Source organism: Mastomys coucha, unplaced genomic scaffold (genome assembly GCF_008632895.1).
Source record: "Mastomys coucha isolate ucsf_1 unplaced genomic scaffold, UCSF_Mcou_1 pScaffold20, whole genome shotgun sequence".
NCBI classification, from domain to species: domain Eukaryota; kingdom Metazoa; phylum Chordata; class Mammalia; order Rodentia; family Muridae; genus Mastomys; species Mastomys coucha.
This window is the reverse complement of record NW_022196903.1, coordinates 141,557,669-141,584,220: the sequence shown is the minus strand read 5'-3', so window position 1 is coordinate 141,584,220 and position 26,552 is coordinate 141,557,669. Positions and strand designations below refer to the sequence as shown.

At 42.9% G+C, this 26,552-nt stretch overlaps 1 protein-coding gene across 6 annotated transcripts in view; it reads right to left on the bottom strand.

Moving 5' to 3' along the window:
• The window catches only part of Ccdc91 (coiled-coil domain containing 91), a 168,236-nt gene that overhangs the window by 95,067 nt on the left and 46,617 nt on the right, over nt 1-26,552 (bottom strand). The window contains exons 1-6 of one of the 6 annotated variants that reach the window (XM_031383940.1): nt 10,984-11,165; nt 9,202-9,289; nt 8,248-8,408; nt 6,649-6,852; nt 4,928-5,032; nt 86-142 (exon numbers count right to left, since the gene is read on the bottom strand). In XM_031383940.1, the coding sequence (XP_031239800.1) occupies nt 86-142; nt 4,928-5,032; nt 6,649-6,852; nt 8,248-8,408; nt 9,202-9,220 (546 nt within the window). In that variant the 5' untranslated portion in view covers nt 9,221-9,289; nt 10,984-11,165. Of the gene's footprint in view, nt 1-85; nt 143-4,927; nt 5,033-6,648; nt 6,853-8,247; nt 8,409-9,201; nt 9,290-10,983; nt 11,166-26,552 lie in introns of those variants that run through there. The other 5 variants (XM_031383941.1, XM_031383942.1, XM_031383943.1 and 2 more) reach the window with 5 other exon arrangements.

Sequence of the window (26,552 nt, the reverse complement as noted above, 5' to 3'; positions counted from 1 at the left end):
CAAAATTGGTGCTGAAGGGATAGCTTAGCAGTTGAAAGCACCAGCTACTCTTGTATGGGACTCAGAGTCAATTTCCAGAACCTACATGGCAGCTCAGAAGTGTGTAATCCCAGTCCCAGGGAATCCAATGTCCTCTTCTCACCTATGCAGAAAAAAGTCCCACAATACCCATAAAAATAAATGATTAAAAGAAAATCACCCATATTGTAAATTCACTTAGTTGCTTTATACTATGAACTAAATAGTGTTCTAATCATACTTTAAGATTGGTGTCAAGCAGGTTGAGCATAGATGGATAAACAGGGCACATGGAAAACTACAGTAGAGTCTGAAATTGAAAACCAACTTCTCTGCTTCATTTCAATGCTGTGCAATCTAATGGAACACCAAAGGAGGACAGCTTAGACACCAAGCACTAATACTTCACATCTATGGAAGTACAGGAGCAAAGGCATGTCTAGGTTCTGCTGAGAGCTTTTCCAGAGCCATTACAAGGGCCCCACTCTCTGGACTCCATTTACAGCTATCTCTCATACACTTCACCTCCACTCATCTTAGGCCTGAGTCCTACACATGGCCAACTAGCACACATTCATTCTGGGCTTCACTCATTCAGGGATTCCTCCACAGGAACAGGAGTAGTCAAACGATGACTACTAATGTCTGCTAAGTCTTCAAGAAAGCAACAGAGATGGGGAGGAAAGAGAAGATCAACTCTAGCCACAGGTTGGAAAATTCCATCTAAAGTGAATTCAAAATCAGTATGACTTAAATAATGAAGCTCTAGCAGTGATCCACAATACCCACAATGCCCTAGTTCTCTCAGACAGATACAATGAGGCACAAAGCAATGAAGGTATAAGCGGGCAGAGCACCTCAAACCCAGTATGGACACAGCAATATCCCATCAACTATTCCCATGTCACTGTGTATAAAACTGAGAAAAGTCTGCAACTTAAAATCCCTCAAATGAGCACAATGCAAACACTGTCCTGGGAAACACCTACCTCTTTCCCAAAGTCTTCTCAGATATCCAGCTTGTGTGGGGACTTCTCACCATGCTATCCTGACAATAAACAAACTTATCTTTTCTTCTGTGTTTTATATGAAACTTTGTAATTGCTGGGCAAGGTCTCTGTGGTGTAGCCACTAGATAGAGTGTACAGATTTTATGAGACTTTGCCCCAGACTTGTCCCCCCATTCACTGCTGAGGTCTGTGGCTTGGTTCTAAATGGCTGAGGTCAGAGTCCAACCTCAGATAAGTGGAGAAGCAGAGCAAAGGCATCTCTGGAGACTGTAAACTGGTGTTTTTCAAAAATAACAGGTTCCTTTACCATTGGGTGAGAACAGGGCTTAGCCACATTACAAGTCTAGTTTTCCTCTTGTGGCAATGTCACTAAACACAACAACAACAACTTATCACGAACACTTTCCAAAGAGATTTACCAAGTACAAAAACCTACACACCTAATGCTTTTCCATGAGACACAACAGAGTGTGTAAGAGGTGACCACGGGTTACATAAATAACCTTGGATCAAACACCATGCCTGTGGACATGAAAACTGTATTTTACCAAGTCATACATTATGAGGACAACCTGAAAGTTCTTCCATTGTATGAAGCGAAGTTCCAATTCCATCAGTGAGTACGATGCTGTTGTTTTTAGATATGTTTGTGTATGAGCCTTTACAGCCTACCACCAGCCCTAAGAGGTCCTGGGTTACTGGCCCAGAAAGTTCCTGCAGCCAGCACTGCAGACTTAAATGACCAAAAACTGTACACCTACATGAATATACAGTAGAAATGTATGTTTGCCAGAGCCTTCATATAGAATTACATGAGAATATAGAGACCTAACTGTAAGGCAGACTCAAACTGGAGCATTAATTTTATCTTATAGAAACCTCGCTCTTTAACATGCTTGATGCATTTAAGCTGTGGAACTGGCTTTAATGTGGGGTGCCTGCTGTTGGGCTGCCCCTCTGCCAACAACCCCCCAACCCCCAGGCTCTTTGGAAACTCTAGCCTGTAGTGGTAAAAGCCTCAACTTCCCTCCAGAACTTCTTTTATGCCTTCAGAGCCAGTACCACCTGGGAGATAGCCTTGGCCCAGTATGGACCACAGTCTCTGTGAACTGATCACGAAGTATCAATTTCCAGATTTGACCTCAACAATGCTGGCCTCTTTTTAATCGCAGCTAATTCTGTGGCCTTAGCAGATTAGTATTGATTATCCCAGCAAGGCAAAAGTTTCACTTTAGTGGTTCTTTTGGTTTTTTTAGACAGAGTTTCTCTCTGTAGCCTGGGCTGTCCTAGAACTCATTCTGTAGACCAGGCTGGCCTTGAGCTCTGCCTGCCTCCGAGTGCTGGGATTAAAGGTGCACTCAACCACTGCCCAGCACTTTAGTGGCTCTTAATTCAAAGCTTAGGATGCTCCAACAGAATTTTTAAGGGACTCTTAACCTTTACTCTGAATTGCACAAGCCAGGCCTCCACTGCTTACATTGCTCTCAGCATTATCTTCTATATTCTCACACAATCCCTCGGCGGGCTCAGAACACTTACTGGCTTCTCCATCCAGAGCAAACTTCAGAACTCATCCCCAGCACAGGTCTGTCTTAGCAACAGTCCCCTGGCCCACTCTCTGGTTCCAATTTCAGTCTTAGTAGGGGTTTCTATTGCTGTAATAAAACACCCTGACCTAAATCATCTTGGGGAGAAAAGGGTTTCTTTTGATTTTCTATTTACATTATAGTCCATCACTGAAGGAAATCAGTGAGGGAACCCTCAAGGCAGGACCTGAAGCAGAATCCACAGAAAGACTGCTTACCAGCCTGTTCCTCATGGCTCCTACATTCCTGTATCAGCCTACATTCTACTCAGAACCAGCAGCCCAGGGGGTGGTACCAACCACAATGAACTGGACTCAACCACATCAATCATCAGTCAAGATAATAGACCATGGGCTTGGCCATGGTACTTACTGTCTGGTGGGAGTACTGACTCTAGTGAGGTTCCCTCTTCTAAAATGACCGGAGTCATCGAGCTGACACAAAAACTAGCCAAGCATAGCCTTGCTATAAAAGCAAGTCTACCCCAGCAGGACTTTAGGCTGGGCTTCCAGTGTACTTCCTGCAGTACTCTCCAAGCAGTACATGTGCTATGTTTTCAGAACTGGTTAATTCTGGACAACATGAGTCACCAAATAAAAGGCCCAGGGCTGTCAAACCACCAATTTAATACGCTCTTAACTAAAGACCTCAAGACAGTGTGGCTATAGCAGAGTTAGGCCAAGAAATCAAGGGTCCAACGCTTGGATATTTAAACCATGGCAATACTGAGAATAACCTCTACTCCTAAAGAAGCTCCACATGGTCTTCTGAGGTCAGGAAGAGAACACAGGTAGTGAGTGACCTAAGGCTATACAAATCCATTTATATACATAAACTTAAAGTCTTTGAAACACTTCATTTTCCCATAACTGGGTATGTTCTTTAAAACACATTTTTAATTTTCAAGCAGAAAATATTCAAGCTCCTGTAAGCAGGAAACACTTTTATAGAAAAACGAATGGGGAAGAACTGGAATGTCTAATGATGAGAGAGAACAAGCAATGCCCACTCCATGCTCACAGGAAAATTGGTCACCATCAGGGAACCGTTACAGCAAACAAGCTTGGTCTTTCAATGCTTAGGCCAAGAGGCCCCGAGCTGGCCATGGCTACTGAAGCCAACAGCTACTAGAAATGAACCCTTATGAACTGGCTTTGTCTGTCAAAATGTCTCTGAACAAAACACAGTGACGTGCTTTCTGAGACTAGCAAACTCTGCACCACTATGCAGAAGGGAGTCCCTGGGAGATATACAGGAAAGGGAAGGCAGACTCCACTGTAGTCACTCTCCCCCTCTGCTCAGTCTGCATGCCCAGGACAGGGCAGGAAAGGGAAGGCATTCCCACTTTTCCCTGGCTCTCACAACTCTCTGTGTGCCATGGGATTTTTCATACTTCCCCACCTAACCTGGTAATGAGAACATATCACAAATTAAAACTCTCTGCAATACTTCCTTTTTTCAATAGTTAGCTAAAGCTTTACATTCCATTGGTTGATGACTCTCTCTCAGGTCACTGAAAAGCTCTTTTAGCATGAATTCCATCCTGACCTTAGAGCAGCACATTTCCTTTCAAACTTGAAAATTAAAAGCCAAGTGTTCTGAAATCAAGTGAAAATATTTTTAATTTTCCTTGTGGTAAATAGTAAGAATTTTGATTTCTTTCTCTGTATTGTCTGTATTTTCCAGAACTAGCATGTTATTTTAGAACTATACACACTGGTGGAATTTCTTTGGACAAGCACTTTTCATTCAGTCCACCTGCTGTTGGCACATCCTGGAGCAGTTTACATAGCTCGCTTCATGCTGCAGATGCTGTAGAAATCCAGCCTCCACTCCACCAACCCTCAGCATTTTAACAAAAGAAGAAACTAGCTCCTCTTTTCTAAGCTCTGAATGTATTCAGAAATGCATGTTAGATACATTAGTGTAAAAAGGCAGGGACCATCACATCAAACTCTACAGAAAAAGTTGAGTGTTAAGCTTGAGGACGCCTGGAACAGACTCAGAAATGAGCAGCAGGTACAGAGATGACAACAACCCAGCTAGACATCCCTCTTCATACAATGACTTCCTAAGAATAGAGTATTGCCCTCAAAAATAGACTCTTTCCCCAACTCACTTTGCAAGTGCCTTCCACAAGCTGGTACACATTAGCACTGAAGTCAGTGGTCCCACACCAGTGTCACAAAACATCATGTCAACTGAATGTGCTGCTTTCCAGTTCATCCCAGACTAGAGGCAGGGACAACCCTCTTCACCCTCTGCCACACTCACTCACTCTAGACATTCACTGAGCATTTCTGGGCTGCTCACCTGGAGCTCACGGTATCTGGCTTGGAAGGATACCGCGTCCTGCTCCTTGTCCTTCAGGAAGCCCTTTTCCAGGACACTGTGTTTCTCCATCAGCGACTCCACATCCTGCAAGGAAACAAACACAAGCCCTGTCTGCTGTGTTCCATGGTACAAAGTACTTTTTCAATAAGCAGAAAATACTCATCAGGGAAAGAAATTGGGAAAAATGGCTTAATGCCTAAGGTTACTAATTTCTAGGCCAATATCCAATATTGACGGAACACTAAAATTTTAAATGAACAAAAGCAAGCTGGAGAGGCAGTTTGGAGGGTAAAGTGCTTGCTATGTAGCACAAGGACTAGAGTGTGGACTCCCCACAAACTCTCATGAAAGTCAAGTGTGTTCACGAGCACAAATGTGTAAGTCCAGCACAAAGACACAGAGAAGGGGCTGTTCACAGAGCCTAAGAGCTGGCCACATGCCCCAGGTCAGAGTATAAAGAGTACAGAGTAAGAGATAAAGGCACCCTGGCACTCTCCACAGGAGAGCACATGGGCACGTCCTGCTGCATGCAAGGGCACCTTCTCCTACATGTACACAACCACATATATAGGTATATATACCACAAACACAAAACAATGAATAAAGAACAGGAGCATCTCAACCAATGGAAGAAACAAGATCCAATCTCACTAAGTCCTTCCCATGAACTGGCTAAGATAGACACACAGATGGGTGGACAAATGGACAGACAACAGAGACACCGATGGATATAGAGAAGATAAAACTGATGGATATAGATAGATGATAACTGACAGGTGATAAATGATAGAAGATAAGTAGATGGATGGACAGATAGACAGATGAAAGGACAGAAGAGAGCTGAGAGCATATACCTTCCCTGAAAAAGTGTGTTGGAACACACACACAGGCATCTAACTTCCCACATGCCAAACCTGAAATCACACATGCAGTACAATACTGTTTGCTTTGAAAATAAATGAAGATAAAACAGAAATGAAAGCCTTAGAAGAGCAGGAAACAATAAAAATCCCCATTAAAACCTGTGACTTCCTTAACAGGACACACAGACTTTGGTTCATACCGGTCCCCGCTGAAACCAAAGTCCCAAGTGTCTAAAAACAGCACAATATTTTCATATAACCTATGCATCCTACCATATACACTGAATTATCTCCAGATATTTAAAATGTATACACAACAGGAATATAAGTTAAATCATTTTGTGTATGGAAATGGGGGGGTTCTGTAAACATATACCTACAGCACATATAACATGTATCTCTGAGTACTTCTGATGTATGGATGGTTGAATGAGATTCTAAATGCATGGGTGTGCTAACCACTGACTACAGACTTTTGTTTGAGATTTGGTTACTTTATTTATTTATATGTGTGTGTGCCTAAATGTATGCATTGCACTACATGCAAATAGCAACACTTGGAGGCCAGAATGGGCCATGGAACTAGAGTTGTAGACAGTTATGAGCTGCCATGAGGGTGCTGGGAACCAGATCAGGGTCTTCTGTCAAGAAGAGCCAGTGCTCCTACCCTCTGAGCCATCTCTCCAGTCCATTACTGGAGGCTTCTAACAAAACACCTCTACCACCTATGTGGTGTGACTGACCAGAACCTATGCTCCTGGGGACTTTCTGTCCATTTTGGATTATATCAAATTGCTATCGTATACAAGTCTACATTCTCAGGAAAATGACACATACCTTTTTAATTCTCTGCTTTTCTTCTTCAGAAGCTTTGAGTTTAGTCTCCAGACTTGATATCTTTTGCCGGAGCTGAGAGTTGGACACATGGACTCCAGGACCTTCAGGCTCATCCTCCAGGGCAAGGGTTCCATGGCTCGGCTCATCCGTTAAACCAAGTGGGAAGAGAGGGATATTCAGATGTGTGTGTGCTGACTGCTGAATCTAAGCCATGTTAACAAAACACAGACCAGACAGAGAAGAGTTAAACTGATCCTTTAAGGAAACATCCAAAGAACTTCAGAAGCCACATTCGGAACTAAGTTGTAGTAAAGCAATGAAATCATTCCACTCTAAGTCAATCAACTAAGGACATCAGACTTTGACAATGGGCTGGTCTTTGAAGCCGAAAGAAAAAGCCTCTTATGTCTGTAGTACTCACTTCCACTCAACCTTTGTAGAAAATATGCCCATCGCACATAAACACATGAGATGCACCTACTCTGAAGTGAATAAGCAGACTGAGGATGCATCTACAATTAAACTGTAGCTCAGGATCTCTCATTTATTAATGATGCTAACTTATCAACTTTTAGCAAAATTAACAGGTCACATAACATCGCACTTGGCAAGGTATCTGAATGACATCGTACAAAGGTCTCTGCAAATATCTGAATGAATACACTTTAATAATGCTGTCTGAGGCTTTGGCTCTAAAACTGAAATAGTTATTCTTATACCTAAAAACATGTTAATACCCCCCAAAAAGAAAAACTATTCTTAAGAATTGTCTCCGTTTGAAGTTTAACTTTGAATTTATGTTTAAAATGAAAAAGAAAATTCTGTTTTGTTATTATTCTCCTTTAAGTCCAAGATTTCATGAGCAAAGCTAAGTCCATTTCAACAACCACACAGCTGTTTACCACAGTAAAGGACTGGGATGACAGAAACAGTACCAACTATGCCTCGGTTTCCCCAGCAGAGCCCAGCTCTGTCTCTGCCAGCAATGTGCTTATAGGAAGATTACCCTCTGTGCCTTGGCTTCCTCACCTTTTTATGGGGGAAGCAACAACACATTTGTTTTCTCTCACCTGTTATCTATGTGCAAAGGTGTGCATGTGTGTGGGTAGCAGCAGAGGTCAGAGGTAACAGATCCCCTGGAGCTGCTCGAGATGTGAGTGCTGAACCGAACTCGAGTCCTCTGCAGGAGCCCTGTGCACTCTAGACTGCTGGCCCCTCTGGAAAGACTCGGTGGTCAGAAGACGGCTTCCAGGATGGGTGGACAGTCACACTGACACAGGAAGCTCTGCTCTCTGAATCAGTCCTTAGGCTCATCGTGGCTTTATGGCATGAGTCCTGCCACCTAGCTTTCTTTTTTGAATCTAGTGTCCTCTGGGAACCCTAAATGGAGCCTCGAGCCTGAGTAATTAGTCAATTCTAATGAATGAAAGACAGCAAACTTTTGTAACTAAGGTACTTAAATCTTTTGCATATCACTTCACAGAAATATTACAGAAATATTCCTTTGGGGTTCTTATCTTACAAAGTCATATGAGCATGAACTAAGTCAGCATGCAGCTTCTGTACTCAGGCTTCCTTCTGAAACATGGCTGTGCTCACCTGAGCCTTTGAGATGGTCTGACTCATGAGGCTGCTGTCTGCACGAGGGTCATCTGGTGAGGAAATGACGGCATCTGGAGGGAGGTGGCCAGTGGATGGAGATGAGCGGTCATGGTCCAGGAGAAGCTCCGGAGAAGCTGGTGAGAGACGCACTCCGGATACTGAAGACAGAGCACAAGGGTAAGGTTAGAGGACGAGACAGAGACAGGTTAGGTGAATAGCAGAGGGTGTAGCACTTAGAGCAGTGAGGGTAAAAACTGAGATTTTTTTTTTATGACTAATATCTTAAGTCCAAAGGAGCATTTCTGAATTACACATACACGATGCTTCCATGTGAGTTGAAGACAAGCATGTACTAACATCTTAACACACAAACTGGCCAAGTCTACTAGAGATGTTTGCTTCTACCAGAGGAAACGTTCAACTTAAGACACATCCACTCAATAACTCAGGAAGTTGACTTTTCCTGGTATGGCCAGGAGTGCTGTGCAAGCAGGAGGCATGGAGAGACACTACCACACACTAGTGACCCCAGCTCCAATCTAGCACAGAGTTCAACAGCTAAACACTCATTATAGCAAAACAAAGGAGAAAGGAGGAGGACTGTTGTAGAAATCTGGAATGTCCTTTTTATAATAATTTTGTTAAAGTTTTCATGTTAAAGTCAAACTTCACTTACTAGATTATTTCCACAAAAGCAATGCTGAGAGACAATTTTGCTATTATTTCCATATTGAACCGTGTTATACTATGATTAAGGTTCACATTAGGAGGTGTGGAAGCAGCTGGTTGGCCAGGACATAAGAGAAAAAATGCAAATGAGGAAAAACATATTTATATTGGTTTATTTTTAAATGCTTCCAAAAGTTCAAGTGAATCTAATGTATTTGAAATATAAGGCATCATCTCCAATAGTCAACTCATTCACACACATGGTGGCCTAACTGCAATGACCTTTATTCCACATTGGCATCAGTAGCTCTGTCCGCGGGGTCCTACCACAAACTCTGAAGATGGCTCACAATGGAGACTGCGTGTTCCCCTGAAGAAAGACATGTATAGGTCTGGTAAATACTAATGAACTAAATGTACAGATTTCTAATCACTACTTTAAGGAATTGCTTAATTATCTTATGTAACATTTTATTATGTCTAACAATGTTGTACATGTATGTTACACATGGGTAACAATGTACTTCTTAAGAGTATGTTACGCATATGATAACAGGGGAGAAATAATAAAAATATAGTAACAAACATAAAATTCTCAAAATACAATTAACTTAAAAGAAAGGAAAACATTTAGCTACAGAATAAACTTATTTCTAAATGTAAATCAGTGTGCACAAGCATGTGTGTCTCTATGTGCCCGTGTGCATGGACATATGTGTACATGTGTGTGCTTCAGTGTGTTTGCATGCCTTTGTGTGTACGTGTACATGTGTGCATGTATATGTGTGTATGTGTGTATGCATGCCTCTGTGTACCTGTGTATATGTGTATGTGCGTGTGTCTTTGAATTTTTAACTGAAATACAAAGAAGCATTTCAATTTCTATCATCTCAAATACAAAAAGGAGAACTTTTATTCATGTTTGGACTTGGCATATATTTTTTCCAAATCTACCCTATAGATCTAAAAATGTCAAAATATTTCAATTTCTAATTCTGAATTTTAACTGATTAACAAACATGTTAGTGAACTTGAACAAAAACTCTGACCAAGAAGGAGAAACCCACCTCATGACTGAGAGCTTGGCCTAGCACTTCAATGTTACAGCAAGCCTGGAACAGTCGCCTGCCCTTCAGTGTCTTCTCTGAAGCAGACAAAGTGCCAAGGCAGGCCCGTGTCAGCACTTGGCACTGTGTGGCTATTATTTCAGAGCAAAATCTAAACTGTACCACCCCGATACTGGCTAGTTTGGAAGAGAGAACCTCAGCTAAAAGGACGGCCCCACCAAGTTGCCCTCTAGGCAAGCCTGAGGTGCATATTCTCGTTTGGTGATCCTGAGGAGTGAGCCAGAACAATCCAGTAAGCAGCATTCCTCCGGGGCCTCTCATGATCTCCTGCCCCCCAGGTTCCTGCCCTGCTTGAATTCCTGCTTACTTCCTTCAGTTGTGGACTGTACCACCACTCTGTAAGTTGAAATAAGCCCTTTCTTCCCAACATTGCTTTTGGTCATGGCGTTTTATCATAGCAATAGAAATCCTAGCTAAGACAGCCTTAATGCCTAAGTATTTCAGTATCTATGTCAAATTCATATCAACGGCCATGATTTAAAACAAGATGCCATGTATTCTTAAGTGAAATTCTCCAAACATTGAATATTTGAGTGCATCAATGAAGAAGAGGAGAAAGGACAATGGGCAGGAAAGCTGAAGGATGGGGAGAGGAAGAAAGTAGGGGAAAAAAGCAAGCGGAGAGAGGAGGTCACAGGAGAAAACAGGAGGCAGGAGGAGGCCTGGCCCTCAAACACGCACTGCCACCCCAGCCTTCCCCTTCAGAACCACACTTCCTCAGCAGTCTTTGCCCATCTATCTCTACTTTCCTCTGACCATCAGAGCCAGTCCCCTGCAGTGGTCCTTTGATGAACACTCACATCACTTTCTTGACTTCTGCAAGTATGAACTCTTAGCCTTCCATTTCTCCAATCATTTTCAAACCCACAGAGTATTATAACCAAGTTCCTGTCAAGAGCATCAAGTGCTCCCAGCCCCTATGGCATTACATGCTCACCTGATCACTGCAAGGATCCATTTAGATGTCCCACAGGCACATTACGGCTAACTATCACTTTACACAGTCCAGATTGGCCTCATGTTTCACTCCCATTAACTGAACACTGGATCTGCCAAGCCAGTGATATCTCATCCAGTCTCCCTGTGCTGCTAACATCCAAACCTTTGCCACACTGTGCAGTGCCTCTATGATGTCACAGTACCACTGCCCAGAGACAAGCCAACCCTGGAGCTCAGATTGGACTTGAACAACAGCCACTTCCCTGTCACACAGACTTAAGCAAATTACATGAGCTCTTCATAGTCACGGCATCCTCTTACAGAAGTAGGAAAATAGCATGTGCCTTAAACACCTCAGACTGGCACTCGAATGCTGAAGTGAGCTGACAGATGCAGCATTTAACAGCAGAGGTTCAGGGTGTGCTGAGTGAGGACAGCAGTGACCAGAAGTGAGGACACTTCCCAGGACACTGAAAATCAGCTTTACCAGGATCATCCCACCTGTCTCATTATCCACTTAACTACAGTGGAATTCCAATTACCTGCTTTTAGTTAAGAATATTATTGTTTAAGAAATAATGATCTTAAATTTTCACATTCCAAACTGTGATGATATGCATTAGAATGTAGAAGTGTATACATTCATATACATATGCATATATGTATACATATATATTCTAGGACCGTCTATAGAAACATTAATTGCTTCCCCAGATCAAACTAAAGAAATGGAAAAGAAAAATTAGAGTAGGATTTGGGAACTGAAAAGAATATTACAGATATTGAAGAAGACTAATAAGATTGGTCTAATCTTTAAAATTCTGGATTCACAACAGCAGCTAATCTGATAATATGGGCAATATACAAATATACACAAATAGCAATGAACACAGCTTAAAAATAGGAAATGTCTCTTGTTTTGAGTCTTTAGACTTTTAAGTATTTAATTTTAAATTTTTCTTTAAAATGGCCAAGTGCTTAGAGAAACACAGTTTGTAAAGCTGATTTGGTTAGTACTTTACAAAAGGTCTCTTAAGAAATTCCTTTGGGGAAATCAAGCCAGCAGGCAATAGCCTCACAGACAAACATGGTCGCCAATGACATCACAAGGCTCTTTCATCCAAGAGCAAAAGGTATATAACTCCAACAATTCTGAAATGAAAACCATATTAATATGAATGCATCATTCAGAACTAAACTTGAAAAGACAGTAAAACTGTGCCTACAGGGTGGTGCAGAGGAGAGCACCACTGCCGAGCCTGATTGCCTGGGTTCAGTCCCCAGCACAGATACGGTAGAAGGAGAGAACAAACTCTTCCAAGGTCTGTCTGTCTCTCTCTCTGTCTCTCTGTCTCTCTGTCTCTCTCTCTCTCTCTCTCTCTCTCTCTCTCTCTCTCTCTCTCTCTCTCTCACTCACACACACATATGTATATGCACAGGCACACACACATGTATATATGCACAGGTGCACAGTTTCCTCAAGCATGGACCTTGTAGGTGACAGTGTCCTGCTCCAATGTCAAAAGGCTAGATACTCTTGTGAAAACTCAGTGACAAAAAGGAACTTCTATTTTCAGTGCAACAAGATACTTCATAAATTTAGCAAGAAACATAAGGAAAACAAATAGTCTCAAAAGATGTAAGGGGAAGCTTAGGCCAAGACAAAAATAGGCCTGGAATCTAAAGAACTCAACACCATCCAGGTGTCCATCCGTCCTTGGTTAAATTACAGGCGTAATGTGATCCCCATACAATACCTACAGGCTTTTTAATGAAGCAGAAGAAATGGAAAACACATGCCACATGAAGATGTATCCCCTGGAATGACGGTCTCTCTCCCTCACTAAAATGCATGAAAAACTCCTGTGCGAAGGCACACTGAAATACAGCAAATTTTAAATCAATGACCAGCATATAACTTGACACAACAAAAGTGACCAGAAGGATGCCCTGAGGAGACCCATAGTACACAAGGTCATATTAAGTCATTTGGATTATAAGGATGGGTTTTTCAGCCTTTTAGAAAAAGGTAAGACTTTTTTTTTTTGTATGAATAAACTCTTTGTAAGATCAAATATTTATGGGCTTAAAAGAAGTCTCAGCAGTTGAGAGCACTTGCTAATTCCAGAGGACTAGACTCCAATTCCTAACACCTATAATATGGCTTACAACCACCTCTACCTTCAGGGAATGTGATGCCCTCTTCTGGTACATGGAGGTACTTATTCACATGCATGTATGCACACAAAGTAAAAACCTAAGTAAAATCTTTAAAGGATCAAAGATTTGAATATTTTAAAAACAAGATCATATAAAATTTAAACTAAAACAGGGGTGAGGCTGTGATGTCAGATACAAGAAAAACATCCCAATGTCCAGTTATTTTAAAAAACTGGATGGTTACAGAATATACAAAAGATACAAAATAATATACAAAAGATACAAAGCTGTTTTCCTCATCACACATTATTGCCTTTAAACATCAACAACTGCCAAGTTAGAAAAAGATACATGCAAATACACCACAGATAAGGCCTAATATTCCTAATATGTAAAGAATTTAAAACTGGGCAAAGACTTTCAAAGATTCTTTAAAGTAAGGACTGAGCAAATGAGATGAAAACACAACAGATGAGTATAGATCTGTTAAGTGGCAAAGACTAGGCAGGAGAGAATCAGAGACTAATGGGCCTGATGGGCAGACAGGAGGGAATTCTGTGGGAATTCTGTTCTCTCTGCCTTGGCTTTAGGGACTTTTGAACCTCAGTAACTCTTCACATAATCAGTATAAAAAATATATAATCAGTTAGCAGGAAATAGGGACACTGAACCTTAAAACAGATTGCAAAGAGCAAAAGGTGAACTAACCAGACTGAATGACTGACCTGGTTTCCTCTGATGCTGTGATAAACCCCATGATCAAAAGACCCTGGGGAGGGAAGGGTTGCTTGGGTTACAGGCCACAGTCCAGGATGCCAAGGCAGGCAGGGACTGAAGCAAAGCCCATGGAGAACTGAAGAATGCTGCTCACTGACTTGCCCTGCTTCAGGCTTCATCAGCTTAGGTCACCTACTCAGAAATGGTACAACCCACAAAGGGTTAGGCCCTCCCTCAGACACACCCACAGGAGGATCTGATGGAGAGAATTTCCCAACTAAGGTTCCCTCTTCCCAAGTGTGTCAAGTTGAGAGCTAAAGGTGAGTAGGACACCCTCGTCATACCCTGAGGTGGGAGCATGGCCAATACTGTACTGAGACACAGCCCTGACAACAGTATACCTTCAGTGTAAGAATGTCATGACAAATAAATACTGAGACAGAAAAGCAAAGGTAAATGGAGGAAGAAAAGAGGAAGAAGAAGAATGGAGAACCAACCTGGGCTGGCCACTGTGGGAGAGCAATAAGGCTTGAGATACCAGGCATCAGGCAGAAAGTTGACCTGGAAAGGCAACTAAGAAAGGAGCATAGTAGAAGAACAGCACTGCAAGAATGTGAGCTGGGGAGAGCACCCTACAGATCCAGGGCTCTGTCTGAGAAACTAATTTCATGCCATTCGGGAAAAAAATGTGGAAAATTCTATTAGGTAATTTGGGGCTGTGAACAGGCAAGATAATTTACTGAAAGGGCATCACTGTGGGGGAGTTCTGCTGGTTTGTATGCTTCCCAATAATCCACCCAAGAGAAGACAGCAACCCAAATCAGCATAGTAAGAGGAGAGCTTGTGAAAAGTGCAAAAGTCAAACTTCAAAGCCTGGTGAACAAAATTTCTGGATGGACTGAATGCACACTGAGAAACAGAACCACCAGGAATGACTCCAAGGACCCAAGCAGTGGCTCAGGGCAGTGTTTACCTAGCACACATAAGGTCTGGGGTTCAAGCCTTGTACTGGAAAGAAAAAAGACTCCAGACTTCAGTATTGTATTCAAGTAAATGGAAAGAAGTAGCCAGCAGGAACAGCTGGTGAAAGTCACATGAAGGTGACTTTGCAATCTTTTATCTTCCACTTGACATTGAACACAACCTCAAAATTGCTACACAAGACATGCTCAGAAGGACAGAGAGACACTTGGCAAGAATGTCAAAGTGTCTCTCTAGAACCTTCAGCAATCTAAAGCTGTTCTCTGTTCTCTAGGCAAGCCACACAGTTCATGTACAAAGGATCAGGCTCTCTGTGTGTGAGCAGAAGGCCCTTGAGGCGTAGAAGCCAGTCACATGCCCAAGAGTGAGTGTCTTGTAACAATTTACTTACACAACTATTAGTGCATCTCCAGAAAAGACACAGGAAAAAGAGCCTAGAACTCAGAAAAGCTAAAGCTGGCTTCACTGGACACATTATAGCTCTATCAGATACCAGGTTCTGCATGGGGTTTACACACAGGTCAATTTTACTATTGAAAGCATTGTTCCCTGTAATAAAGATGTGGGGGAGTGAATTTAAAAGTTATCCAACACCCTTTGTGTCTTTTACAGAAAGGATTGATTTTGAATACCTGACAGCCAAGAGGGATGGTGAGTAGATTCAAGTCATGAGAATTTAAAGATGCTAGAGATTTAAATCTATTTATAATGGTGATCCCCAAATAATAACAGAACATGCCATCTAATTATTTCTCCTAAAAGACATCCTCTAACTATGCTTTCAACTGTCTTTTCTGTATAAGTTTTCTGCATAAGATTCTTGAAATATCTCTTTAAAAGAAATATATTTGGAGATTTGCCACCTCAAAAGACTTATATCCCTACACTCACCTCTATCTTCCTAACAACACAATTAAGCTGGTGAATAAAAGTCTGAATATGGTAGTGTAGTATTTTAGACCAACCTGTGGGTCATGACCCCTTTGGGGGTTGCTTATCAGATATCCTGCACATCAGATATTTACACTGCAATTCATAACAGTAGCAAAAGTATAGTTATGAAGTAGCAATGAAAATAATGTTATGGTTGGAGGCCACCACAACATGAGGAGCTGTATTAAAGGGTCACAGCTTTGGGAAGGTTGAGAACTGTTGGTGAAGATAAGAATGTAGGAATGACCATGTAAATACATGTAAATCTGTGTATCTATGGGTATGTATGTTTGTATGTGCATATGTATATATGTATGTATGTGTATGGTATAAAATGTAAGCATATATATAGATATATATACATACACAGAGAGAGAGAGAAAGAGAGAGGGAGAGAGATAGCAAAGAATGAGAGCGTTTCCATCCATCATCACAAAGGTTTATAGAGAGAAACAAAACAGAAGCTCTTACAACCATTCATCAAGTAATATTTGACACACACACTCGTCTACTCCAGTCACATCCAAAATATCGGGGGTAAAAGCCTGATTAAGGATAAGAGGCAATAAGGATCCTAAAGGAGTTCTGTGCCTCCTGGATATTCAGACAGTCGCTGGTATCTCCTAACTCAGACGTGTTCCAGATCAGACTTTCCAATCGTCAATACGCCCTCATATTTAGGCATAAAGGTACCCCAAGAAATGACTCGTAAATGGCTAAGATTGGGCATTGTTTCCTGGCCAGCACAATGTTTCCAACCTATCCTAGTTTATTACCAAGCTGTCCATAACTTGGAATTTCTCTCAAGGAATCTGCCTTGCCAGAGCTAGTGACAGAGGTCAAGCATATTCCTTAGGGCAATAGATAGTTCACAATAATTAGAAATGTTTTGCATACTAGAGAGTAATGAAGGGCTTCCACTCAAGGACATTAGCTAGAAGTGTTAGGTCGGTACCTCCTAGTCATTGCCTCCAGCAGGACCCAGAAAATTAGCATAGGAATTGTGGGGAGCCGCAGCTGCCACCCTATATATTGAACACCTGGTCTTCAGCCAGAGCATTGTGATAAACAAGCCTTTAGTTGGAAAAGCTGAGTGCTTCCAGTTTGTGATGCAAGCTGGCATGATTTCCCACAGCCTATTATGTTTTGCCACGTAGCCGATGCTGTTTGGGACCAGGGAAAGTATTTAACCCACGAGGGCTGGAGGAGGAGGGAGAAGAAATAAAAATGAATGAACGATTCTGTAGTACAAGGTTCCTGAATAAACTGCTTGGAGAAGAGCTCGTTGTTGTCTCCTTATTTCCGCTGGTTGGTAAGATGGCGACAAATGGTGGCCCTTACAGGGAAGAGACGTACAGGGAAAAGACATGCGGGGAAGAGACGTACAGGAAACATCTTCTATGACTCAGAACTCCTTGCAGTCAGGGCAGTCAACTGGTAAGTTCCCAGGTAAGGTGGGATGAAAAGGGAAGGACCTCGGTAAAGAGGCAATAAGGTCTCCGGGTTGGAGCAATAAAGTCCCGTTAAGGGCAAATCAAAAGTGATAGTATGGGGAACTTGCAATCTTGCCCAGTGTTTGTTGCTCTTAAGGAGCTATTAAAAGCAAAAAAGATAGAATTGAAGAGAGAAACCCTAGAAAGATTTCTGTCAGAGGTAGATATTGCTGCCCCTTGGTTCGCAGTGTTGGGTCACCTGACACTGTCCAGCTGGGATGAATTAGGGAGAGATCTGGAATTTGCCTGGGAGGAAGAAATCATAAAAGGTGGAGTTCAACCAATCTGGAAACTGATTAGGAGCTGCTTGGAGAATAAAGTGTGTTCTAAAACAGTAGAGAAGGGACAGGAAGCGTTAGAACAGCTGAAGGAAGAGAGGTCAGCAAAGTCTGAGAAAGATCAGACTGATGAAGGTGGTTCAGACTCTGAAGGGGAACTTGAGAAACTAGTACAGAAAATAGAGAAGTCCACCATTAGGGTGGAGCCCACAGGTCCAGGGCCGCCTGTATCCAATGAATAGGCTGCTATTAATTGAGCAGCTGGTAATCCTGCCTGGGATTTGGATATGCTTTTGGGACAGGGCAGGTTTGTGCAGCAGCAAATTGGATATCCACCGCAGGTGTATGAGCAAGTTAATATGCTTGCTACAAGAGCATGGAAATCATTGCCTAACAAGGGAGAAGTTGCAGGAAATTTGACTAAAATTATTCAGGGATCCATGGAGCCCTTTTCAGATTTTGTAGCTAGAATGGTAGAAGCAGCTGGAAGGATTTTCGGAGACCCAGATGCAGCCATGCCGCTGATTAAGCAATTAGTTTATGAACAATGTACCAAGGAATGTAAGGCTGCCATAACTCCCTACAAACATAAGAGACTTGAAGCGTGGATGAAAGTATATAGGGAACTGGGCGGTCCATTAACTAATGCAGGCCTTGCCGTTGCGGTTATGCAGATAACGCAAGGTAACAAGCGGAACCCGAGAACCCAGGTATATGCTTTCGGTGTGGACAACCGGGACACCTTAAAAGGCAATGTCCCAATAGAGGAAAAACAGCAGAAACAGGGGCTATGCAGGACTGTCCAAAACAACCTGGATTGTGTCCAAGATGTAAAAAGGGAAATCATTGGGCCAATGAATGCAGATCAATGAAAGATATTAATGGACAGCCACTTACTACAGGCTATGGTGGAGCCAGGTCAAAAAACGGGCAGCGGGGCCCTCGCCCACAGGGCCAGCAAATATACTGGGTAATGGAGAGCAAGCCAGAGGGGAATTGGCCAACCCTGCGGCACCCCAACCAGTGCGGAGAGCCACTAAGGGGAGTGCAGGATTGGACCTCTACTCTGCCACTAGACTTGTACTAACCCCTCAGATGGGCGTTCAGTTAATAGAAACAGATTTCCAAGGTCCACTCCCCAAGGGAACAGTGGGGTTACTAATTGACCATTCATCATCAGCATTAAAGGGGTTAGTTATTCATCCTGGTGTCATAGACTCTGATTACACTGGGGTTGTTAAGATTATGATTTCCTCCCCCCAAGGGATTGTTTCTATCTCCCCCAGAGATAGATTAGCTCAGGTTCTTATTCTTCCCAGTTGTCATGAAATGTTTCCATCACAAAATAAAGAATGAGGAAAAGGAGGGTTTGGTTCTACGGGATCAGATGGAGCCTTTGTAAGCTTACACCTAGATCAGTGTCCTCTTTTGGAGATAAGAGTGGATGAAAAAAAATCTTAGGACTTCTTGATACCAGTGCAGATAGAAGTATTATAGCAAAGAAGGATTGGCCCAAGGGGATGGCCTCTTCAAGAGTCCTCTCAAACTCTCCAAGGATTAAGTTATGCAAAACCCCCCACCATGAATGCAAGAGAATTGCCCTGGGAAGATGCAGAGGGACATTCAGGGAAAATCCAGCCGTTTGTACTTGAACTTCCGGTATCACTATGGGGACGAGATCTATTATTAGAAATGGGATTTATGCAGGCCATGGGATATCATCCTTCCTTTGGTCTAGGGAAGTATTTGCAAGGCCAAAAGTTCCCCATTGTTGCTCAGCCGTGTGAAGGGAGGCAGGGGCTGGGTTTTTCCTAGGGGCCGCTGAGGAAGGTATACCCATCACTCGGAAGACAGAGGAACAAGTGTGGGTTCCTCGGTAGCCTTTATCCTCTGAAAAATTGACAGCTTCAGCTCACCTTATACAAGAACAGCTTGAATTGGGGCATATCAAACCCTCGGTTTCACCATGGAATACCCCTATTTTTGTAATAAGGAAAAAATCAGGAAAATGGTGATTGCTGCATGATTTAAGAGCTATTAATAGACAAATGGAGGTCATGGGGCTGGTTCAAAAAGGATTGCCATTATTATCAGCCCTGCCAAGGAGATGGCCTATAATTGTAATTGATTAAAACAAAAAGGGGGAATAGGCTATGGCCTTACCCCAAGAGAAAAGATATCTATTGCTCTCCTTACTCTATTGACGTGGGCGAGAGGATCTGTTTGTGTGTTTCCACAGGACCGCCGAGATTCCATTTGGATTCCTGAACAGCTTACAAGGAAAAGTGCCCCACCTCAAGATGTACCTGCCGAATGCTGAGTAGGGTGAATGGGAGTTGCATGGATATTTCTCCCATGGCCACGATTGCCGGTGGAGCAGTAGGAAATGCCTTGTTTAAAAAATTATGTCCTTGCTCCGACCCTTGTATAGTTAGTAATGCTAGCCTTAGTAAAGTAAACAGGAGTAAGCTAGATTGTAGCCCTCAGAATAGATTCCCCCTTGCTGTGGTTGCCAGGATGCCCAGGTACATTTACGGCAGTTGAAGCCACAGCTTCTACTATTCCCAATCCAGCATTAATGCCCACTTAAAGGTAGACATTATGGTACTTAACCAAAGGGTGATCTGGTTCAAGAACAAGCGGATACCCTGTGGCAGATAGCACAGTTAGGAACCTTTGTGCAGTATCAAAATCACACTCAAGCTGATAACTTGTCTAGACAATTGTAAATGTATCTTACAGGGAATTGGTCTAGAAAAATGGATCATCTGTTGGAAGATCTTCGCATAGCCATAGTCCACGAGTATTCTACCAGAGTTGACCTGTCTCTCGCTAGTGGATTGAATCATCTGAAAGAGTGGGCAGGTACTGGAACCGTGGGTGCTTTACTGGTCCTTGTCAGTATATTGGCATTGTGGTGCGTCTATGTGGGTTTGGCAGCAATGACAGGCCGTTTTGGTAGTGCAAACATTTGCAGCCCTGGAGGCAAGGCAAACTCCACAGGCTTGGTTAACTATTCTGAATGCTCTTCTTCACACTCAGGATGCAAGGCTAAGCACTGTACTAGAGATCAGCTTCTAGCGGTCTCTTGGAGAGCACGTCTGATTGCATTTGGGTTGATGCCCCAGGTCCCACCTCCAGGAAAAAGGCATAGGACGGGCATGGCACCAACTTGGCTGCTACGGGTTAGGGCTATGGCAAAAAAATCACCTAAGACAGAGGCACGTACCAAGTGGCTTCTACGTGATAGGGCTTTGGCAAATAAATCACCTAAGACAGAGGCATGTACCGAGTGGCTAAATAAGCCCGGTTTGTAGTACAAACTAGCTGTACATGTTCTCGAAGATGGGTTTGATATTTTGCCAAGAGATAATAACTAAGCCCGGTTTGTAGTACAAACTAGCTATACGTGTTCTCGAAGATGGGTTTGATATTTTGCCAAGAGATATTACCATCAGGTTGTAATGCCATTGCAATGTCCTTCTCATGGTTACTGGAGATCAGACCTCTACTCTTGCCTGTTGCGTTTAAAACAAAAAGGGGGAACTGTGGGGAGCTGCAGCTGCCACCTTATATATTGAACACCTGGTCTCCGGCCAGAGCAGAGAGCATTGTGATAAACAAGCCCTTAGTTGGAAAAGCTGAGTGCCTCCAGTTTGTGATGCAAGCTGGCCTGATTTCCCACAGCCTATTATGTTTTGCCACATAGCTGATGCTGATTGGGACCAGGGAAAGTATTTAACCCACGAGGGCTGGAGGAGGAGGGAGAAGAAATAAAAATGAATGAACGATTCTGTAGTACAAGGTTCCTGAATAAACTGCTTGGAGAAGAGCTCGTTGTTGCTTCCTTACTTCTGCTGGTCAGTAAGGCAGCAACAAAGAATACCAAATTAACCCCAGCTTCCGCCCGCTTCACAACTGGATACGGGATCTTGGTCAATAAGATCACTGACCTTGATGTAGCAGTCACCTGCCTACATGACTCTTGTCATCTGCCCTGCTTTCTGTATACCATATAAGCCTGCTTTTCACTTGGTGCAGGAGGACTTGGACTCGCACGGAGGACTCGCATGCAGGACTAGCACGAGAAGTTGCACAAGGACTGGCACTAGAACATAGATGGGCTAGGACTCAGATTCATGCAATCCGCAGTCCCCCGGGCCCAGAGCGCTTGGGCCCGGGGGATGCAGCACCAGTTCAGAGGAGATAGCTGCTGCTTTAGACCCAGTATGTTTTAGGTAGCCTCAGATGTACCTTAACTGCTGAGATGCTAGATTTATCATTTCTCTTTTGCAATGACTCTAAAAGTCTGATGCCATTTTTAAGAAATACATTCAGATCCTGTACTTCATGTGTCATCTCTGCCATCATTTGTTCACCTATGCCTTGTCGACCTGACTAGGACCCCATTTCTCCCGCCAGTTGAGGGAGGTCCAAATCAGCTGGCCTGCGGCAAATATTCTACCAGTTTACCTAAGACCTGTCTGTAGCTGGAAGTGTATCATATAACAGACAACCATTCTAGATGTTTTTAGTACAGTGGTTCTCAGCCTGTGCCATGACCTCCTGGGGTCACATATCAGATATCCTGCATATCAAATATTTACACTATAATTTACAACAGTAGCAAACTACAGTTAGGAAGTAGCAGCAAAAATAATTTCATGGGGTGGGTGGGGCCACCACAACAGGAGGACCTGTGTTAAAGGGCCACAGCATTAAGAAGGATGAGAGCCACTGCTCTATTAAATGGAGGTTTACTACAGAGAGACTTCTCATTATACAATCATTCCAAGAGCTGAAAGGGAGGTGAAGGCAGGCATGACTGTGGCAGCTTTTAGATTTCTCTCCTATAGCTATGACTGGAACCAGGGAGTTCCTACTGACACGCAGGGACTAGGAAACATATAAGACAATCTCATTATTATCCAATGTGTCTGGTGCCAGGCCAGACACCTCCTAAAGTCTTGTGAGAGTCTATGAGCAGCAAACAACTTCTCTTACAGGAACCCACTACTTCATAAATGCAAGCCTGAGAGCTCTTGAGATGCCATGTATGATAATTTTGCTAAAGAGGGTCAGGAGGGTGGGTGAAAGGGCTCAGCAGGTAAAAGAGCCTGTCTCTAAGTGTGATGAGTTGAGTTTGGTAGTACAAGAAAAGAACTGGCTCTCACAAGCTGTCCTCTGACCTCCACATGCACAGTGGCACATACACATAGAAACAAGCACATATAATAAATAAGATGATAGAGATAGAGGATATAGATGATAGATAGATAGATAGATAGATAGATAGATAGATGATAGATAGACAGACAGATGATAGGTGATAATTAAGATAGACAGACAGATAATAGATGGATGATAGATAGGCAGGTAGATAGATAGATGATATATGGATGGGGGGAGGGAGGCAGGCAGGCAGGCAGGTGATACATGGATGCCATGATAGATGTAAAAAAATAAGAGAAGAAAACCCTCTAAAAGGCAGTGAAGTGAAAACTTAAGGGTTCTTTGGAAAGTCAGTTGTGTGGGATGGTGTTTTTCTGGGGCAAACACATGAAGGAGTGTTTCCCTGAAGTGGACACAGGTGGAAGGCTAAGACAGACTCATGAAGGAATGTTTTGCTGAAGCAGACACAGAGGAAAGGATGTTCTTTCTGCTAAGGCAAGTATGTGAAAAAATTTGTAATGAGGGATTCTTTGCTGATGACACACATGTATCAGTTCACCTTATATTGCATAGTTGAGCTGCATTTGTTGGGATTCGGAAGAGACAAAAGCACCAAAGAGCTTTTGGGGGTTTGCTGCAGTTTCCTGCTGCTTGCTTCTGTGGACTTGGCTGATTGGCAGAGTGATGTCAGCTGAGACAGACACATGTGCTAAGGTAAGACCCATGGAGGACATGTGATGTTTAGAGAAAGTATAAATAGAACTCGATGAACAGTGACGGAGGTAGAGCTTGGCTTGGTGATAGAGCTAGCTGTAAAACGCTTGTTCGTTTGGTCTTCACTGATCTTCACATCTCTGAGAGAGGCTCAACTGAGAACTTCTCCTGGCATTCTTCCGGGTCCCTCCTGCTGACTTGTGCAGAGGCTGAGGCCTGGCTGTCTCTGCTAGGCAGTGCCACAGCTGCTGACTTGTGTTTACCATCCCGACTGGACGGAACTGAACTGCTGGTGTGTCCATGAAGTGTCTGCAAGTGGACTAGTCTGTTGCTGCTAACCCCTGTGAACTGACCTGCTAATTTCCACAACACAGATAGGAGTGGCTAACCATTTCTTAACAGGTTCACTTCCTCTATATCCTGCCTTTTCCACTACCTCTGGTAAGTGCTGGGCTAAAATGAAGGTTAAAGTGTTTAAGATTCATCATTAAAAGTAGGATTTGAAAAAATCAAAGTTATAAGACAGCTCTAAGACAGTTCTTCAAGAAGAGGAGAGGGAGTAGTAGAGTACAGGAGCTGAGGGAGACAGAGAAGTAGGGTATGTGCAGTATTAAGTACAACTCAGCTGCAAAAATTAACAGGGAAATCACGGTCAAAAGGCAGGAAGAGCCACCTCTAGATAGTGTACAAAGAGGCTGGGAGGTGGGCGTTGGGGACATACGCATGGGGGATGGGCATGGGCACATGGGCATGGGGGATATGGGCATGGGGGATGAGCATGGGGGGATGGGAATGGAGGTTGGCATTGGGGGCATGGGCATGGGGGATGGGCATGGGGGATGGGAATGGGGAGGTTCAATGGAAAGGAGGCACTGAAAAGACTGACCACAGAAAAGTGTCATGCGCACTTATAGAAATGGAGAACATTCCCAAAGGGGAGAAAGCCAGAACAAGAAACCAGATGCAGCAAGATGCCAGGACTGAGTGCACCCATCACACCAGAAAACATAAATGCGTAAATAAAACACATCTGAAGACAAAAAAGCCAGGGCATTCACGGTACAAGGCACTGTGTGGGATGTTCTATGGATGGGAACTTGACTGACAAAGATAGAAACAAAAGGGCTAAGGTGAGAAACAGCAATGCAGCTGACACTATCACCAGGCTGTACTCGTGTCTGCTAACCATAAACACCTGACTTAACCAAAAGACCACCTGATACAGTGACAACACCACACCAAGAACTGACGTCATCGCTAAAGAGAGTGAACACTGGGCTGCTGCCCACAGAAAGCCCGTGTTGTAACAATGCACAAGGGGGCTGGGTCACTATGGGGAGGAGAGGCTTTGGGGGCAGTCGTGTAAAAATAGATCTCGAAACTGGTTTTTCCAATTTGAAAACATTAATTAATTGTAATATCCACTGTGTAAGGACTCACATAGAAATACTACTGATCAAATAAGAAGAGCTACCACTATGAGCTACAGGCTTGCAAAATACAGCTTTGATTAGCGTAAGGGAAAATGACATATATCTCTGAAAGTGAATTTCTAGTAAATCTTAGCACTTAAGTAAAACATAACTATAAAATTAAAATTCTAAAATAAAAAGCTGAAAATTCTTTAAATGATACATGTAAAAGATGACCTTTAAAATGTAATTTTACATATAAATTTCGATCCACACAGAAAGGCTTATAGAAGACTGTACTACTTAAGTTGTTATACTATAAAAAAAAGTCTTATCTGGCATTTTTAACAGGCAGAAAAAGGAACAGCTTTTCTAAATAAATATGACCAGTTACATTTCTGTACTTTCAAACTCTGACAATGTACCCTTTTATGAAAACTAAAATTAAGTTGTCCAGAAAACTAAAATTAAGTTACACACCAGAAGACAGGAACTGTGCTCACACCAAGGTGTCCTCCTCACTACAGAACACAGGAACTGTGTTCACACCAAGGTGTCCTCCTCACTACAGAGGATAGGAACTGTGTTCACACCAAGGTGTCCTCCTCACTACAGAGGATAGGAACTGTGCTCACACCAAGGTGTCCTCCTCACTACAGAACACAGGAACTGTGTTCACACCAAGGTGTCCTCCTCACTACAGAGGATAGGAACTGTGCTCACACCAAGGTGTCCTCCTCACTACAGAACACAGGAACTGTGCTCACACCAAGGTGTCCACCTCACTACAGAACACGGGAACTGTGCTCACACCAAGGTGTCCTCACTACAGAGGACAGGAACTGTGTTCACACCAGAGTCGTCCTCATTATGGAAGACAGGAAATGTGTTCACCATGTAGCCATGACATGAGTGTCTGTTTATTTTGCTTTATTATAAGATTTTACAGAAAATAACACATCTCTGATTTACACCTGATGAAAGTCAAACTGACTTCAAGATGAAGAGATTCTAAGTAGGATTCTTGTAAGCAACAACATCTCTCCTTCAAAACAGAGAAGGCAAATGCCTACAATGCCATCACTTTAAACAGGGTCTGATATTACTGTTCCATGCAGACAAAACATTCTTAAACACAACCAAGAGAGGTGCACTGGTGAGTTACACAGTCCAGAGTTCTAGATCTCACCCACAAACATGGTTTCTATGGAGGCCCCCTCCAGCCATGACCTTACTCTCTGGCACATGGTGGCTTGGCAGGAGACTCTCACCTAGACTCTAACCAGTGAAACTGTTATGTCATTTTCCACAGCAACATTTTGTCACTCTCAACAATATTAACTGTTAGCAAACTAAAAGAGAGAAGGTTTGAGCTTTATTCCCCTTCTTTTAGTTAACTTTAAATTTCCTCTTTCCAGCAAATAGAAAGCTAGGTACTCAGCTAAACCACTCACAGAAAGCAATTCAGTCAGCTAAACTGAACACTGATGAAAACAAATAGAAAATATTCAAGCTAAGTAAAGGAAATAATAGAGATAAGCAGATGTCAGCAAACTCTGTAAACCTCAGGCTCTTATGTGAATAGAGAACAGGGTAGGCCTGGCTACACCTCCTTCATCAACCTCAGGCTCTTATGTGAGTAGAGAACAGGGTAGGCCTGGCTACACCTCCTTCATCAACCTCAGGCTCTTATGTGAGTAAAGAACA